This window comes from Quercus lobata, chromosome 8 (genome assembly GCF_001633185.2).
Source record: "Quercus lobata isolate SW786 chromosome 8, ValleyOak3.0 Primary Assembly, whole genome shotgun sequence".
In the NCBI taxonomy this organism is placed as follows: Eukaryota; Viridiplantae; Streptophyta; class Magnoliopsida; order Fagales; family Fagaceae; genus Quercus; species Quercus lobata.
In genome coordinates this window covers 9,823,478-9,839,511 of record NC_044911.1, presented here as the reverse complement: position 1 = coordinate 9,839,511, position 16,034 = coordinate 9,823,478, and the positions used below count along the sequence as shown (strand labels likewise).

Here is a 16,034-nt window from a genome sequence, read left to right as displayed (position 1 = left end):
AAATAGATTAGTTTAATCTAATGAATTAGCTAAGTATTTACTAAGATTAATTATGAGATCTAGGTTAAACACATGCAAACATATTTTATTTAGTTCGTAAAAGTAAAGAAGATAGTAATATGATGACTTAAGAAAACCAATGAAATCAACTGTTTTAAGGTAAAAACTTGGAGAAGATTTAATTTAGCTATCCTCAAGGTAAACAAATCCACTATGATAGACTGAAATATTATAATAGATTTAAACCCTAAATCAAAAACTACCTTATGTAGATCTTACTAACACGATTACGTGCAGTTCCGACTTCACGGACTTTTCTATCTTGAATTTGCTGAATACAAACTCCGATACTTGTGACTTTGAGATCCCACTTAAATGTTTAATAACACAAACTCTCTAGTTTGTGACTCCAAGACCACTCTTGAAGGTTTAAATTATCAGCTATGTATAATCTTGTTGCAGGAACTTCAAATCTACTATTCAATGGTATTAGAATGATTTTTAGTAGTGACTTTGAAAGGAGAAGGCATAGTACCTTTTAAATCTCACAAGAGCATCTCCAAAGTCATAACAAAACGTACCTTAGGATTTCTTTTAAATATTATATGAAATAGATCTGAAACTCTAATCACTTAATGGGCCTAATAGACTGATGGACTTTACTTAAATTCAGTAGAACTCGTATCTCAATCAGTCGAACATGTTCTCTCAACTAGTCGAACTTTGCATATTTCGAAATTTTGAACCTGCAGCTTGCTTATTCTTGAATTCAGACTTGCAGCACTTTGAGCATTGTCTAATTAAACTTATAAACTTAGGAATCTTTTAGACAAATTTAGGTTTATAGTTTACCAATTGTTCTAAATTTTTAGAACCTAACAACGAGCATACCAATCTCTTATTTATTTAGATATATCCAAATAAAATTGATATTGCACTATTTACAACTTAACATCTCAACAAGTTGTGAAATAAATTGCAGAAAAAGTTGTCTCTAGACTTAAAAGAAATTAATAACATACATGAATGCATAATGTTCTTCCTATAATTAACTAAATTAAGGATGCAATCTAACAATCAATTGGTGCCACGTCAGGCACATGAACAGGGAAGCTATCAATCTCATCTATCCAAGTATTATGCTTCTCATCTGCTGAATTAATAGTTCGCAATGCTTGCCACACAACACTGTTACACTTGAACCCTGACCCAAATGCAATTTGCCATGCTCGATCGCCTTTCTTGATTCTCCCCTTGGCCTCAGTATAAGCCAATTCATACCATATGGAACTGCTAGAAGTGTTTCCAAACCTATAAAGAGTCATCCTTGAGGGTTCCATATGCCACTCACTAAGTTCAAGACTCTTCTCTAACTCATCCAACACTGCCCTCCCTCCTGCGTGTATACAAAAGTGCTCAAATGCCAACTTAAAGTCTGGAACATATTGTTTTATCTTCATTTTAAAAATCTTTCTCCCAATGAAATTCACCAAAAATAGGATTTGTTCAGAAAAGGGCAGGACTAATGGCCCTAATGTTGTTAAGTTGTTTGTAAGACCTTCTCCAGCTACTGGTAATAGGTCTTTGGAGAGTGCAACGCCAAGTCGATTATTTATGTCTTCTTTTTGAAAGACGCAATTGTAACCTCTATCATCAGCACCTTTGTGGGTACGTAAAGCATGAACTAATTGATACTTTGAACAATGGCGATCGGATGATCGGTTTGTTAAAAGAATTGCTGCTGCACCCATGCGGAAGAGACAATTTGGGATGAGCATTGAGCGAGTATTGCCAACATACCCGGCCAGAGTCAAGTTTTCCATGCTCACCACTAGAGCATAGGAATTAGGTCGTATCTGTTACAAGGTGAGGATTCCATTATATACCTTTAGTATGATTAAGAATTTGATCTTCTTCATTTATTTCAAAATAACGATTGTACGTACATTCTTTAAAAAAGTAATAAAGAAAGAATATTTAAATGAAGTGTTAAAATTTTTAAATACTAAAATTTTTAAGATCTTGGATGAGAATGCTCTAAAAGTATGGTAAAAAGTCTGGCTGTCATGATTACTCAGATCTCAATCTAAGTTGAGTGCTGTATAAATGTATAACTCAAGGTTATCATTGATCAAAGTTTAGAATTTTGGTCTTTGACATATAACTAATAGCATTCACCTGAAATAACTCCTATATTGTTTTCTTTTTCCAAAAAAAAAAAAAAAATCCTATTTTGTTTTATTTAACTTGTTGCTGTTATTATTATTATTATTATTTCAATATATTTGCATACTTTAGTTTTCTTGTCCAAATAATACTACATATATGTGAAAAATAATATAGAAAAGTACATAATGTTGATAATTTTTGTTTATAATCTAGACTTAAATAAAGAAGAAATTATTATTTACATACCCATTGTATGAATTTTTATTAATATTTTAACCGTATTACTGTTTTTAAATTAAAATCAAAGATGTGAAAATTAAGTGTACATTTGGCAAAAATTATTTAAAATTTTTGTCAACTTATTTTACTATTCAACTTATTTATACTATTATTCATGGTCCCACTACACTTTTTGATACTATTCATAAATCCTACTGTATTATTTTAGTATTTCAGCTAACTTTTACTTTTATCTACAATACTTTTAGCAAAAAGTTTTCAAGTTCAACAAAATAACAGATCCAAACAGATCCTAAACGTGATATTAAAGATATGAATAAGAAATAGACATAAAAAATGTGCTTACAACATGTGCAAATAATATGTATATGTTTTGCTATAAAAAAAGTATATGTTTGAGCAAAAAAATAAACAAATTGTGCATAGTATATGGTGTGTAATTGTATATACCTGTAGCAAGCGTTTGGCAAGATCTATAGAAATAAGTCCAGCACTGCAGCCCATTCCACTAAGATTATAGCTCAAAATGTTCCCTCTAAGCTTGTACCTGTTAACAACCATGGCTGACAGTGATGGCGCTGGATTGAACAAACTGCAATTCACAACAAGAATCCTTATATCCTTAGTCTTGACTCCAGTTTTCGCCAATAACTCATCAATCACTCCAAACATCACCAACTCTGCCTCCTTCCTCGCTTCATTGAAACTCATGTTGATTGGAACCTCCAAAAATGTTTTGGCGGTATATGTTTTTTGACCATACCCCGACCTTTCCAAGATCTTCTTTTGAAACGCTAAACTTTCCTCTGTGAAACTCCCAGTTAGCTTAGTCGCTTTCATGAAAGTTTCATTGCTGCACATTAGAGTATGGTCGGGCTTGTAACAAGAAAAATTTACTAAATAAACTTTTCTCGGACGACTCATGAAGTGAAGGGTTGCTAGGATAACTATAATCATGATGCATAAAGTCACAACTACAAGATTGTGCATAACGTGGTTGGAGAAATGGACGAAATCATCCTTAGAAAGATGAGTCAAAGCTGTGATACTCAGTGGCACAAGGAGGAGATACATGGCATTAGAGATTAAGTAGTGATAACCAAACTTCACGTACTTAGGTATAATAGAATTTGGTTTTTTATTGTCTTGGTTTCGTTTCTTTTCATACTCCATTGTTGAACACAAACGCAAACTAATATAATCTCTTTTCGTTTTGGTGGGTTGAGTGGCCTAGAAATGAAGCTCTTGGACAATAAATTGGCTAAATAATGAGAATGCCTCTGTGATTAAAGAGAGGGAATAGTAAGCAAGATATAGATTAATCGAAAAACCAAGCAGCTCTTAGGTTTAGAAGAATTGCTTCAGATTTGTAAAAAGGTTTAGAAGAAAAGAGCGAGAGAGTGATAAATGCAAACTAAGATGGAAATGTGTAGTGTTCAGGATGCGCTAGAGTAACGTTGGAGCTTTTATAATCATTATAGGGTATTAAAAACGAGTTCTGTTAGAGTAATTATTAATAAAGTATTTTAAAAGAGTTTTAATACAATTTTAATAAGAAATATAAAAAACCATTAAAACAATTAATTATTTTTTTCCATAATTTTTTTTTAAATAGCTCATAAACCAATATGTATGTTTTTAGACAACTTAATACAAGTTGTTTAACTTAATTATTTAGCCAAGTGATTATTTAGATAAATTATTCAGATCTAAGATAATACAAAGATATGATAATCCAGGAAAATCAAACCGGTAAAAAACCTAGGGAGGATTTAACCTAGTTATCTTCAAGGTAAAACAGATCCACTATGAAAAAATTGAAGTTCTTACAATAGAACTTAGACTACTAACATCCTATTGCTACCTTGTGTAGAAAACTTACTACCACAACCACATGATAGTTCAGAATCCACATACTACTTCTTTCTTTGATCCATTGCAACCACAAGTTCTCCTACTTGTGATTTTGGGACTCCCCTCAAAGGTTTCGGATATTCTTTAAAGCTTTTTATGCGGCAACTGAAGAGATCACCAAGTTCTTGACATGAATCTTGATCTTGATAACTCTAAGTGTGTGTATGAAGGTAAACACTTCTAGATCTCACAAAAGATTCAACACGCAACTCACAAAAGACTTCTTAAACGTAAATACGGTTTTTTCTTTTATACTTGGAGTAAAACACAAAACCCTACACGTAAAATGGGCTTGGGCTGAATTGGAATTTCTGCAAAAAAACAAATCTGCACGTGGTTCGATTGATCAAGTCTAATTTTCGATCGATCGAGTCTTGTAGATTTAGTCCAATAATTTCTGCAATCACTCGATTCCAATTTTACAAGTAAACACACTTTGAGCAAGTCTAAACCTAGACTCTATGTTTTGATCATGGTTCCCAACACAATACAAATTGAAGTTCTAATACATTAGTTCCTAAAGTCTTAGAACCTAACAAACTCCCCCTTTGGCATCCGTGACAAAACACATCATAATAATAAAATGCTCAAAGTTACAAATAACCCATTCAAATTTAAAATGCCCTAAACACAATTCAATCTAACTACTATCTATCAGTTGCTAAAGTAGACAGTAGCCATGACTAAATTAACCTGTAGATTCTTGAAACACTCAACAAACACATAAATACATGTGTGGAAAATATAAGTAAATCAAAATTGAACTTCTTGTTTTCACAAAACATAAAATAAAAGACTTATATCATGAATAACCTCATAAATATAAATCAATAATCAAATGTACCATATGTGAAACAAGAAACAATACATCAAAGCCAAAAACAAAGCATAATGTCTCCTCCTAACATATACAACCCATAAAAAAGAAATACACCAAAAAGCTCCTAGATACAATCTATAACCTCCAAACTCCCCCTATCTCCATGTGTATGTACTCCCCCTTTCTGTGATGAATTGCCAAAAGGCAATTAAAAATCATCATCAAAAGATGGAGCCGATGGAGTAGAACCTCTAGCACCCGCCAAATCTACTCGTAAAGCCTGAAGCACAGTGAGCACATCTAACAAAATCTGTCCATGCGCTACCTGAACGATCATAACTGTATCCAGCATGCTCCGCAAGGACGAGTCGCTCAATGAAGTAGGTGGAGGATCCATAGCAATTGTAGGGTCTACATACTCCTCAGCAATAGGGTCACCAGAAGTAGGAGGCTTAGATGCATCACTTGTAGAAAACTCGACTCTAGAGCATTTAGAGCTAGCTTTCAAATGAGCTGCTCTTTGCATAAGGAAGGTGGCACCTATAGGAGCTATGATATGTACAGGCTCGGATGTGGGAAAATCCTCTAAACCTAAGTCCAACAAAATCCTATGTATAAAAATCGGAAAGAATAAACCATGAGATTTTGCACTACTCTTATGAACGTCAACAAGACAGCGAATGAAAAGAGTGGAAAAACTTATAGGAGCATCGGTGACGAGAGCGTACAAAATGCACATCTCTCAATAGGAATAGTATGAAGGTGAGAGATAGGCCAAATACTATGACAATAAATACGGAAAAACAAATAGTTGAGCTCAGTAAGCTCATGGGAAGTGACACGAGGATCAGTACCCCAACTAATGGTAGTACTGGTGATGAGTGACGTGATGTTATCAAGGTGAGGGGTCTCAATGTATGGGTACACGAGCTGCTGTACTAAAGGTACACCCAGAGCAGAGGTCACTACAGCAAGAGTAATGACATACTTTTCACCCCTTATCCAACTCTTCACATATTAAGTGTTGGAATCATCGGAGTGAACAGAGAGGTTCGAATAGAACTTTCTAATCAAAGCAGCTGAAGAAGGATGCTTGACCTCTAAAAGTGGTAACCAACCCTGACGATCAAAATTACTACGTATCTCCAGATCAAGCTCATCTAAATTGACTTTATGCTCAGCCCAAACAGACCTAAAGATATTCAACTTCTCATAGATTTCTTGGTTTTTCAAGGTTCTAAACCTATCACTCTGGAACTCAGGGGTAGAAGGGGTGGTGGTTTTCTTGGCTCTAGTCTTCCTAACCATGATGCTAAGGGTTTAAAGAAAGGAAATACAAAAACAAAGAAAGAAAACCAAGGGCAAACTGCATTAGAGAGGGTTAGAGCACAAAAATCAATAAATAACAATCTATATGATGCATGTAATGAATGCACATATGCTGCATGCTCTAATGCATTGAAATTTGTTCAATTATACATTATAAACCATCAATTGACTTGATCATAGAGTTTTAGTCCAAAAACCCCAAATTTGAAAAACACAATTTCAAAAATTCAACCAAATTGAATAATTAACCATTATACTAGTTAGAAAACATCATATAATGAATTAATCTATCAATAGCACAAGTCAATTTTACCAAATTAAGCCCAATTGAACAAAATCCGCAAATTCACAAAATTCCAAACCCTAGAAATTTCAATTGTTCTTAAAACAACAAATTAATCAAATTAATGCATGGGAGTCATGTTAATAATATCTAAGAACAAAAACCCATTGAACAAAATTGATTAAAAACAACTTAATTGATCTCAAATCCATAAAATGCTTTGTTTGAAGTTTTCAATGAAAATGCATGAAACATGTGATTTTAATGAAAAAGAAAGGGTATAAAAGACTTACTAGTGCTTGAGGACAAAAACCTTGGAGAGATTTGTGGAAGGAAACGACAAACAATCTTAGATTGGATCGGTCGAAGAGAAAAAGTGAGAGAGTGTTTGAAATTTTTTGAAAATAATGAAGAACATGTGAGAAAACCTTTTTTTTTAAAACACTCAGCTTTCGAAATTCGATCGGAAGAAATTGAGCTTCGATCGATCGAAAAATAGATTTGATCAATCGAGCATCAATCAAGTACCGATTGAGTAAAGTAGATTCAAACCAAAATTTTAATCGCAATTTCGATTGGTCGAGTAATAGCTTTGATTGATTGAAAATCTAGAAAAGTGACATTTTTGAAAAACAGAGGATATTTTATGTAGAAACCACTCAAACCACTATATTTTATGAATGAAATGCATGAGTATAAGTTTAAAAGTTTTTCAAAAACACATGAATTCAACCCAGATCTTCCAAAAACAAGTTTTTCAGCCTTCTTGTCCCCAAAAAGTCAAACATTAAACATACTTTGCATCAAAATCAAGGAACATATAATCTTAAATGGCCAAATCAAATTCACACACAATATTATGTACTAAGTTTAGCAAAGAATAACTTGTATAGTGTGTGCAACTAGCAATAACATGAGATACATATGAGGTGATATGTATATAGTATTCAATTACAGTTTCTACAATATTCATCACATAAGTTTGAAAGAGACTATCACCTAAAGAGTTACATTATATAACTTCCACATCTCCTCGAAAACAAGCTTGCAATCATGTAATTTTTTTGTTTTACCTCAAAATGTACACACCAATTTTATTTCATTGTGAAATTATTAGATTAGCCAGATAATGTACATACCAATTTTATTTTATTGTATCATCTTTATTATAGCCCAATAATGTACACACCAATTTTAGTATTAAACCGAGGCAACAGCTTATGTTCTTTTTGTGCATGTGCTACACTAACTTTTCTCGAGTACAAAATCTTATGATATGCACTAAGGTGTTCATGATTGGCTAGTAAATAGTGGTGAGATTGTTATTTATGCTTTTCTCATTAAGTTCTAGTCTTAACAATCAAAATCATGTGACTTCAAAATCAAGATCATGTGATAAAAAACTATAAATAACTCCCACACAACATGCACTCCATAGCTAAAACTAGCAAAGTGCAGTAAAATAAGCTTATCCAAGCTAAACAAAGTACATAGGCATGTTATGTAAAGATAATATGGCCAACCTTGATTACAAATCCAACATATATAATACAAAACACATTTTTCCTTCCTTTTTTTTTTTTTTTTAAGGAATAATAAAAACAACCTATCGTGAAATGCATGAATGCTATGCAATGCATATCCTAAAATCACAAAAGAAAATAAAACAACAAAAGAAGAATGGTCACAAAGAGTATTGAGATGAAGCACAAGGACCATAAGTGAAAGCTCGAAAATGTGTTAAAAACACAAGAACTGTTTAGACCCCCAAATAAAAGTTACGGCTCGATAGATTTTACACTAACTTAATTCTAAGTGCAGAATAGTGTAAATGCGAGCGGATAAACAAACAAACTACTCTAACACATGTTCATATAATCACAGCAGTAAAATGAAATGCAAAAGAGTAGGGAAGAAGAAAGCAAACACAGATAACATGCCGATGTGTTATTGAAGAGGAAATCGAAGAACTCGGAGAAAAACCTCTCCGCCACCCTCCAAACGGTAATCGATTCACTAGACAATCAGTTGGGATACATGGGTTAGCAAGAGACCTTCCAAACCTAATCTACCTGCTATACCTAAGCCCTCCAAGCTCCTACTCCAACAAGACTTCTCGAAACCGTGTCTTGTCTAGCTCTCCGGATCCCGCAACAAGCTCCATGTTGTATCTGTCATCCTTGACTTCTTCTAATACTTCCCAACAGTACCAAAACCTCACTTAACACTCTGAAAGGGTGTGGTAAGTGTTTGGGCTATCAACCTCTCAATGGTATGGAAATGGAGAGGTAAGAGTTGAGGAAATCCACAAGCTTATGTGTAGAGATATATGGGTATGATAATCTCTAACTCTCAAGATGTTTGGCTAGAGTTTTCTCTCAGAAACACTCCTTAACATTTGTGGGTAATGTGGGTATACATAGTATGGGTACAGAAAGTGTGTATCAGATATAGTCTGGCAGAACAGAATGTTTCGCAGGTGTCTTGCAGGAAGACCTTACCTGTGAGATACTTGCGAAATACAGTTGTCTCCATCTGTACTAACTTTTTGCATTCCAGTCATGTGCAAGGCACATGCTTCACTTCGCAGGATGCTTAGTTGCGAGCTACCCGTGAGAAATCTTCTGGCTTCAATTGCTTGAGTCTTCACACTCTCTTTCTCTATCACACAATCCTTGCAAAAAAATCCCACAATAAATACAGGGTACAAAAGATTGAATAAAATTACAATCAAATTTGGCACGGAATAAAAGCCATCAGAATACATATTTGTAAATCACAACTTTACAATAAGAGCCAAGGATGATTAGGGATACAGAATCACACCAATCACCTGATGAAGTATCTCGAACTTACTTCTATCAAGAGGTTTGGTGAAGATGTCAGCATTCTGACATTCAATAGGGATATATTCTAGAACCACAATAGGGGTTAAGGATCAACTCTTAGATCAAAAGATCTAAGAACACAAGAGCTAACATGCTTTGATACCACTTGTACGTTTTTAGACCCTTTAACACAAGTTGTTTAACCTAGTTATTTAGCCAAGTGATTACTTAGATAAATTATTCAGATTTAGGTTAATACAATATAATTATATCATGTAAATAATGCGGAAATATAAAAAATACAATGATATGATAACTCAGGAAAATCAAATCAGTAAAAAACCTGGGGAGGATTTAACCTAGCTATCCTCAAGGTAAAATAGATCCACTATGAAAGAATTGAAAATTTTACAATAGAACTAAGACCACTAATATCCTATTATTACCTCGCGTAGAAAACTTATTACCACGACTACATGATAGCTCCAAGTCCACGAACTATTTCTTTCTTTGATCCATTACAACCACAAGTTCTCTTACTTGTGATTTTGAGACTCCACTCAAAGGTTTCAGATTTTCTTTAAAGTTTTTTATGTAGCAACTGAAGAGATCACCAAGTTCTTGACATGAATCTTGATCTTGATAACCCTAAGTGTGTGTATGAAGGTAAACACCTCTAGATCTCACAAAAGCTTCAACACATAACTCACAAAAGAATTTTAAAATGTAACTAGAGTTTTTCCTTCTATACTTGGAGTAAAACAAAAAAACCCTACATGTCAAACGGGCTTGGGTTGAATTGGAATTTCTATAGAAAAATAAATCTGAACGTGGTTCAATTGATCGAATCTAATTTTCTATTGATCGAGCCTTGTAGATTTAATCCAATATTTTTTGCAATCACTCGATTCCAATTTTACAAGTAAACACACTTTGAGCAAGCCTAAACCTGGACTCTATGTTTTGATCATGGTTTGCCAACACAATACAAATTGAAGTTCTAATACATTAGTTCCTAAAGTCTTAGAACCTAACACAATATTCTTATGATATTGATTAACATTTCTCATTGTTATAATAGCGCCCATCTAATGATAATGATATAAAGTAATTGGTAATACTGGCTACACCCACATGCTCAATAACACCTTATATTCACAAAAGAATAAGACCTCTTATCACTAGGTGTGTCGAATGACTTCCTGAGTTAGTGAGAGTTTTCAATTGAAAGATGAGTTAGAGGATTCCCATTGGTTAATGCAAAATCTTGTAACAAACAAATCACTTGAAACCCACTGCATCATTTTATCTAAAGATAAAGAATATTTTAGGAACATTCATTTGAATTTTTACTTTATTTTATACACTCTCCCTCCTTCCTCTCTCTCAATCAGACGACTGATTCTATCTTTGATCATCTTCTCTCTCTCTCCCTCTCCTCTAAGAAGAAGAAAATTATAATAAAAAAGTATGTGGGAAAAAGAGAAAATGTATTATTCTAGTGTGATAGATTGTAAAATAAAGAACGAGATGTCTTGTGTGTTTTTAAAGTGGTCATATAAAATAAATTAAATGTATCAAAGATGCTAATGAGAATGCTCTGATGGACTTATGGATTTTTATTTCATCGATTTTAATTTGGGACAATTATTGTAATCTCCCCTAAGTTTTTATGTTCTTACACTCATGGCCTTCCATTTCGTTTGGAATAAGACATTCGTCTTCCCTAAAATACAAATTATTTTCATTAATTTCCTTTAGAGCAACGGTTGAAAAAATGTTTAAAACAAATATTTTAGAAAATCTTGAAATTCCTATTAGAGGGAGTGTGAATGACAATTTAAGTGGAGGATGAAAGAGGAAATTCAAGATTCTTTAAAGCCTCTCATTTAGGGGGTATTAGTGTAATTTTTATTTATTTATTTATTTATTTTTTTGTGTGTGGAGATGATGTTGGTGTAAATAGTTTGCATTTTAAGGGGGTTGGATGTTTTATTCCTTAATCTTAAGTCAATCTTAACTAGTGATTTAAAATCAATATTTATTCTTATATACTTATATCTGCATTAAATTGAATCTTTATTAAAATTACTTTCAATTAGTTAATAAATTTTTTTTAGAAGATTAAAGATATTTAGGTTACCTTTTACCAAAGCCTCCTCTAGTTATATATATTGACAGGTATTATTTTATATTTTTCTTGGTTTAGTACCCTTTCATAAAAAAAAATAAAAGTAAATTTTTAACATATAAAAATATTTATCCCAAATACAACTTCAATAACTTGACTCTTTTTCACCTTGAATATACCCTTTTTTTTAAGTGTAATACCAAAGATTATTTTTTGGATAACAACTTAAAAATATATATTTTTTCTATTTTGACTTTCATGATATTGAATAGAATCGCTAAACGACTCATTATTTTTTGAGAGAGTTTCAACCTATGGCATCCACTCCTGATGATAGCTCTTTATCATCAGACCAAGACATCAATCAGTTTTTGGTGTAGGTGGGGATTAAACCCCAAATCTCTTATACAACCATCAGAGACTTTACCAGTTGAGCTAACTGGAATCCGTGCTAAGCGACTCATTAGGATATTTCATTATTCCTTTTTATTCATAGTACTTTTATTGATATAAATTGCAGGGAGTCTGTCCAATTGAAACTTATTGTTCCCTAAAAAAAAGGAAAAAAGAAACTTATTGAACCGATTTCATGTATGGCAAGAGAAAGGCATACTATATTGTTAATGGAAAAATAGATAGTAAGATTTTAGGGTTTGAAGGGATTAAATTATAGATGTGATGAAAATCCTTACTCTAATTTTTTTTCCTCCAAAAAAAATCTGAATTCCACTTATTCTCTCCAAAGCAAATCTAGATATTCAACATAAATGAATTTTGATTTATTATTATTATTATTATTTTTTCACCTAAAGCAAATATTCTACTTTATTTTTTATTTTTTATTTTTTATAATGCAAATCTAGATTTGGATTCCTCTCTCTCTCTCTCTCTCTCTCTCTCTCTCTCTCTCTCTCTCAATAAGCATTTTCAAATTGATTTATTAGTGAAATCAAGTATTCATTTTTTTTTCTTATTTTTGATTTGCGCTATTGTGATTGTGCATACATGTGTGTCTTGGGCTGATATGATTTTTAGGATTGAGTGTGACTTTGAGAGAGAGAGAGAGAGAGAGAGAGAGAGAGAGAGATTTAAGTGTTCAACATCACGATTTGCTTCCAATTAAAAAAAAAACTTTGGAATTTGAATGTTGAACATCTAGATTCCCTTTGAAGAGAGAAAAAGTGAAATCTAGATTTTCATCAATGAGAGAGAGATCCACCAAGGCAAAAATACTATAGCTGGAAGATATTGAAGGGGAATGAAGCTTTCTTTTATGTCATTTTTACGTCTTTGAAATGAACTCACCCCATTCGTTGATGCTTAACAATACTAACTAGTACCCATATCAAGGATAAGTTATTACAAGTTATAGAGCCCACGAATATATTCCTTGCATTTTTTGTGTATAATTTTGGGGTTAGTATTTAAAATTTTCTCTTGGAGATAAAAAATATTGAAGACTAGATTCCTAAAAATCTATAATTAATTCTATTCAAAATCCAAAATTTAACTTAGTTTTCATTAATAATTATATGCCAAATACCTTGACAACAAGGACAACAGAGGATAACTTAAAAAAAAAAAAAAAAAAAAACCCACTATTAATTATAAGATTTGGCTTACCTTTATTACTTTTTAATTGGACATCTCCTATTGTTTTAAATATACAATGACAAGTGATAGTAAGTTTTAATCTCTATATTTTATTTAGTTAGAGGGTGATGTGACAAATTTTTATTAAAACAAAAATGAGATTCTAGTTAAAAAAATACTACAGGTAAGCCAAACCCACTATTATATGATGAGAGATATTCTATTTAGTGGACGAATTATAAAGTACCCTTATAACAAGTTATTTGACAATTAATCGGAGTATTATTGATAGTTCATATAACAAGTTATGTGACAATTCATAGAAACTATTGTTATTGTTGAAATTATAAATTTTAATTGGTTATCTTTTAAAACCTTAGTGTGTTGTTTTTTCTTCAAATTATAGAATTTAAGTTGTTACACCCTTAAATTATATTTATAAGTTTTAAAAATATTTTTTCTTTCATTAAAATTTTCTATCTAACATTAGTCAAGAAAGTTTAATTCTAGTCTTTAATCTTTAAAGTATGGATGAAATTCAATAAATCCAATGAGACAAGTTTTTTTACACTTTTTTCATAGTTATTAAATTGATTAAAATAAAATTCACAACAAGTTATATGACAATTCATAGAAACTATTGACATTTAAAATCATAAAGTTTAATTGGTTATCTTTTAATACCTAAAGGTTGGACAAAATGGGTTTCTGCCCTTTTCAGGCAAATTAATTAGCCTTTTACCCTTCTTCCCAAACTAAATAAGGAAATGCCCCTCTTTTGAAAATCGACTTTTTCAAAATCGAGTTAAGTCCTATAGTGACGTTTTCAAGAACCTATAGTGACGTTTTTAAGGACTTATAGTGGCATTTTGTAACTTGATATCCATAAAATCGAGTTATAGTAACTTGATATCCATAAAATCGAGTTATAGGCAATAAAATTGCCTATAACTCGATTTTATGGATATCAAGTTACAAAATGTCACTATAGGTTCTTAAAACGTTACAATAGGTCTTTAAAAATGTCACTATAGGGCTCCAGAATTTTTATTTTTTTTAACTCGATTTTGAGAAAGTCGATTTTCAAAAGAGAGACATTTTCCTATTTAGTTTGGAAAGAAGGGCAAAAAACTAATTAATTTTCTAGAAAAGGTTTAATGTGTTATTTTAGAGAATATAGGATACAAGTTGTTACTCCCTTAAATTATTATTATTATTTTTTTGAGAAGTACTCCCTTAAATTATAATCTTTAAAACCTCGAGATTTGTGATGTCCCGTTGAATACAAATCTTATCTCTTTCGTGTGTGGTTGTTTCTCAATTTTGTCTAATTGGTCAAGAAAATTTGGTTCTTGTTTTTAATCATTAAAGTACGGATAAATTAATTTTCTACCAATACATAGACCTGCCCCGCTTAAAAGCACTATCTACCGTTTGCACACAGTTGAAACCTTATCAATGATACTCTGCAGAGTATTTATTTCCTACGTATTTGTTCCCAATCAAGCCAGCAAAACCATGTGAATTGCGTCAAATCGAACCATGTTACATTGTTACCATATGTCCTTAACTTTCAAAGTTCAGTGCACCAATTGCAAACTTTCAGATAATGCTAGCAAGTGCAATGTGCCAGTCTTGTACAAACTGCTATAACTCACTCTGACTTTCTCTCCCGCATGCCTACAAAAAAATTGAATGCATTGAGAGACAGGCAGTTGCACCATCCATAATCCATATATTGCTCTGCACCATAACTCTTTAATCAGCACCGTTACAATTGCATGGTACAGAAGTAAATGGAGACGACTATCTGGGTTTTCTACTCTTCAACTGTCTTTTTTATTGATAGCAGCTGTCCTTCATTGATTACTACCTATTAAAATCTCATTTTGATTTAAAAAATACAGGAAGAGTTGGTCGGATATTTGTTACAATACTGATATTTTTGCGATATTTCACTGAGATTTTAAACCATGGCATCACTCGCTTCACTTCTGGAGATATATTTACAGTTGGGATCATTCTATGCTGTTCTTTGTGATGGTTAAAATAATATATATAGTTACCTGATTTAAGAACAAAGTGACAGAAGGAAGAAAGAGAGAAAAAGTGTTAACCTTTGTATTAAATTTGCTATCATTTCGGTATTTTTGTACATATGAATATATACAGAAGTCTGGATAAGTGGTTCATATAGTTGATCTAGGGAGCTAATTAAGGACGTCCTTGATTGAGATTAAAATCAAGGACATATTGATTCTCCTTAATTTAGCTATATGGTCATGCTAGAATTAGGGATAAAGATATGTGATAAGTTCGCGTAATATACATTTTTTATTTATTAACTTAAACTTTTAGGATAAGTAATATTTTATCAAAGGTTAATATAATATAAATGAGTATGTAAAGTGGAATTATTTATTATTATTATTATTATTATTATTTTTTATGAAGAAAGTGGAATTAGTTTATTTTGTCTTGATTGATCCATTTTATTTTATCTTATGACATTCAATAAATAAGTTTTAGTTCACTAATGAAATATATATACATATAGCTAGGGCTATCATTTGTTTTTTTAACTAATGAATAAGGGCATTGGTTTAGGAAGTATTTTTAAAAATATTTGTAAGGTTGAATTTATTCAACCATCTAATTGACTTTATTCCGTGTCAAATTTGCTTGCAATTCAGCATTTAGTAACCCTGTATTTAGGTGAGCTTGTTG

The 16,034-nt window shown here is 32.0% G+C and overlaps 1 protein-coding gene across 1 annotated transcript; it reads right to left on the bottom strand.

The window, feature by feature from the left end:
- Positions 1–913: 913 nt before the first annotated feature.
- LOC115954422 (3-ketoacyl-CoA synthase 20-like) lies at positions 914–3,842 on the bottom strand. Its single transcript, XM_031072273.1, has 2 exons — positions 2,860–3,842; positions 914–1,856 (listed from the first exon to the last, which is right to left on the bottom strand). The coding sequence occupies exons 1-2, from the start codon at positions 3,580–3,582 to the stop codon at positions 1,071–1,073; spliced, it is 1,509 nt and encodes a 502-aa protein (XP_030928133.1). The 5' UTR covers positions 3,583–3,842; the 3' UTR covers positions 914–1,070.
- Positions 3,843–16,034: the final 12,192 nt, after the last annotated feature.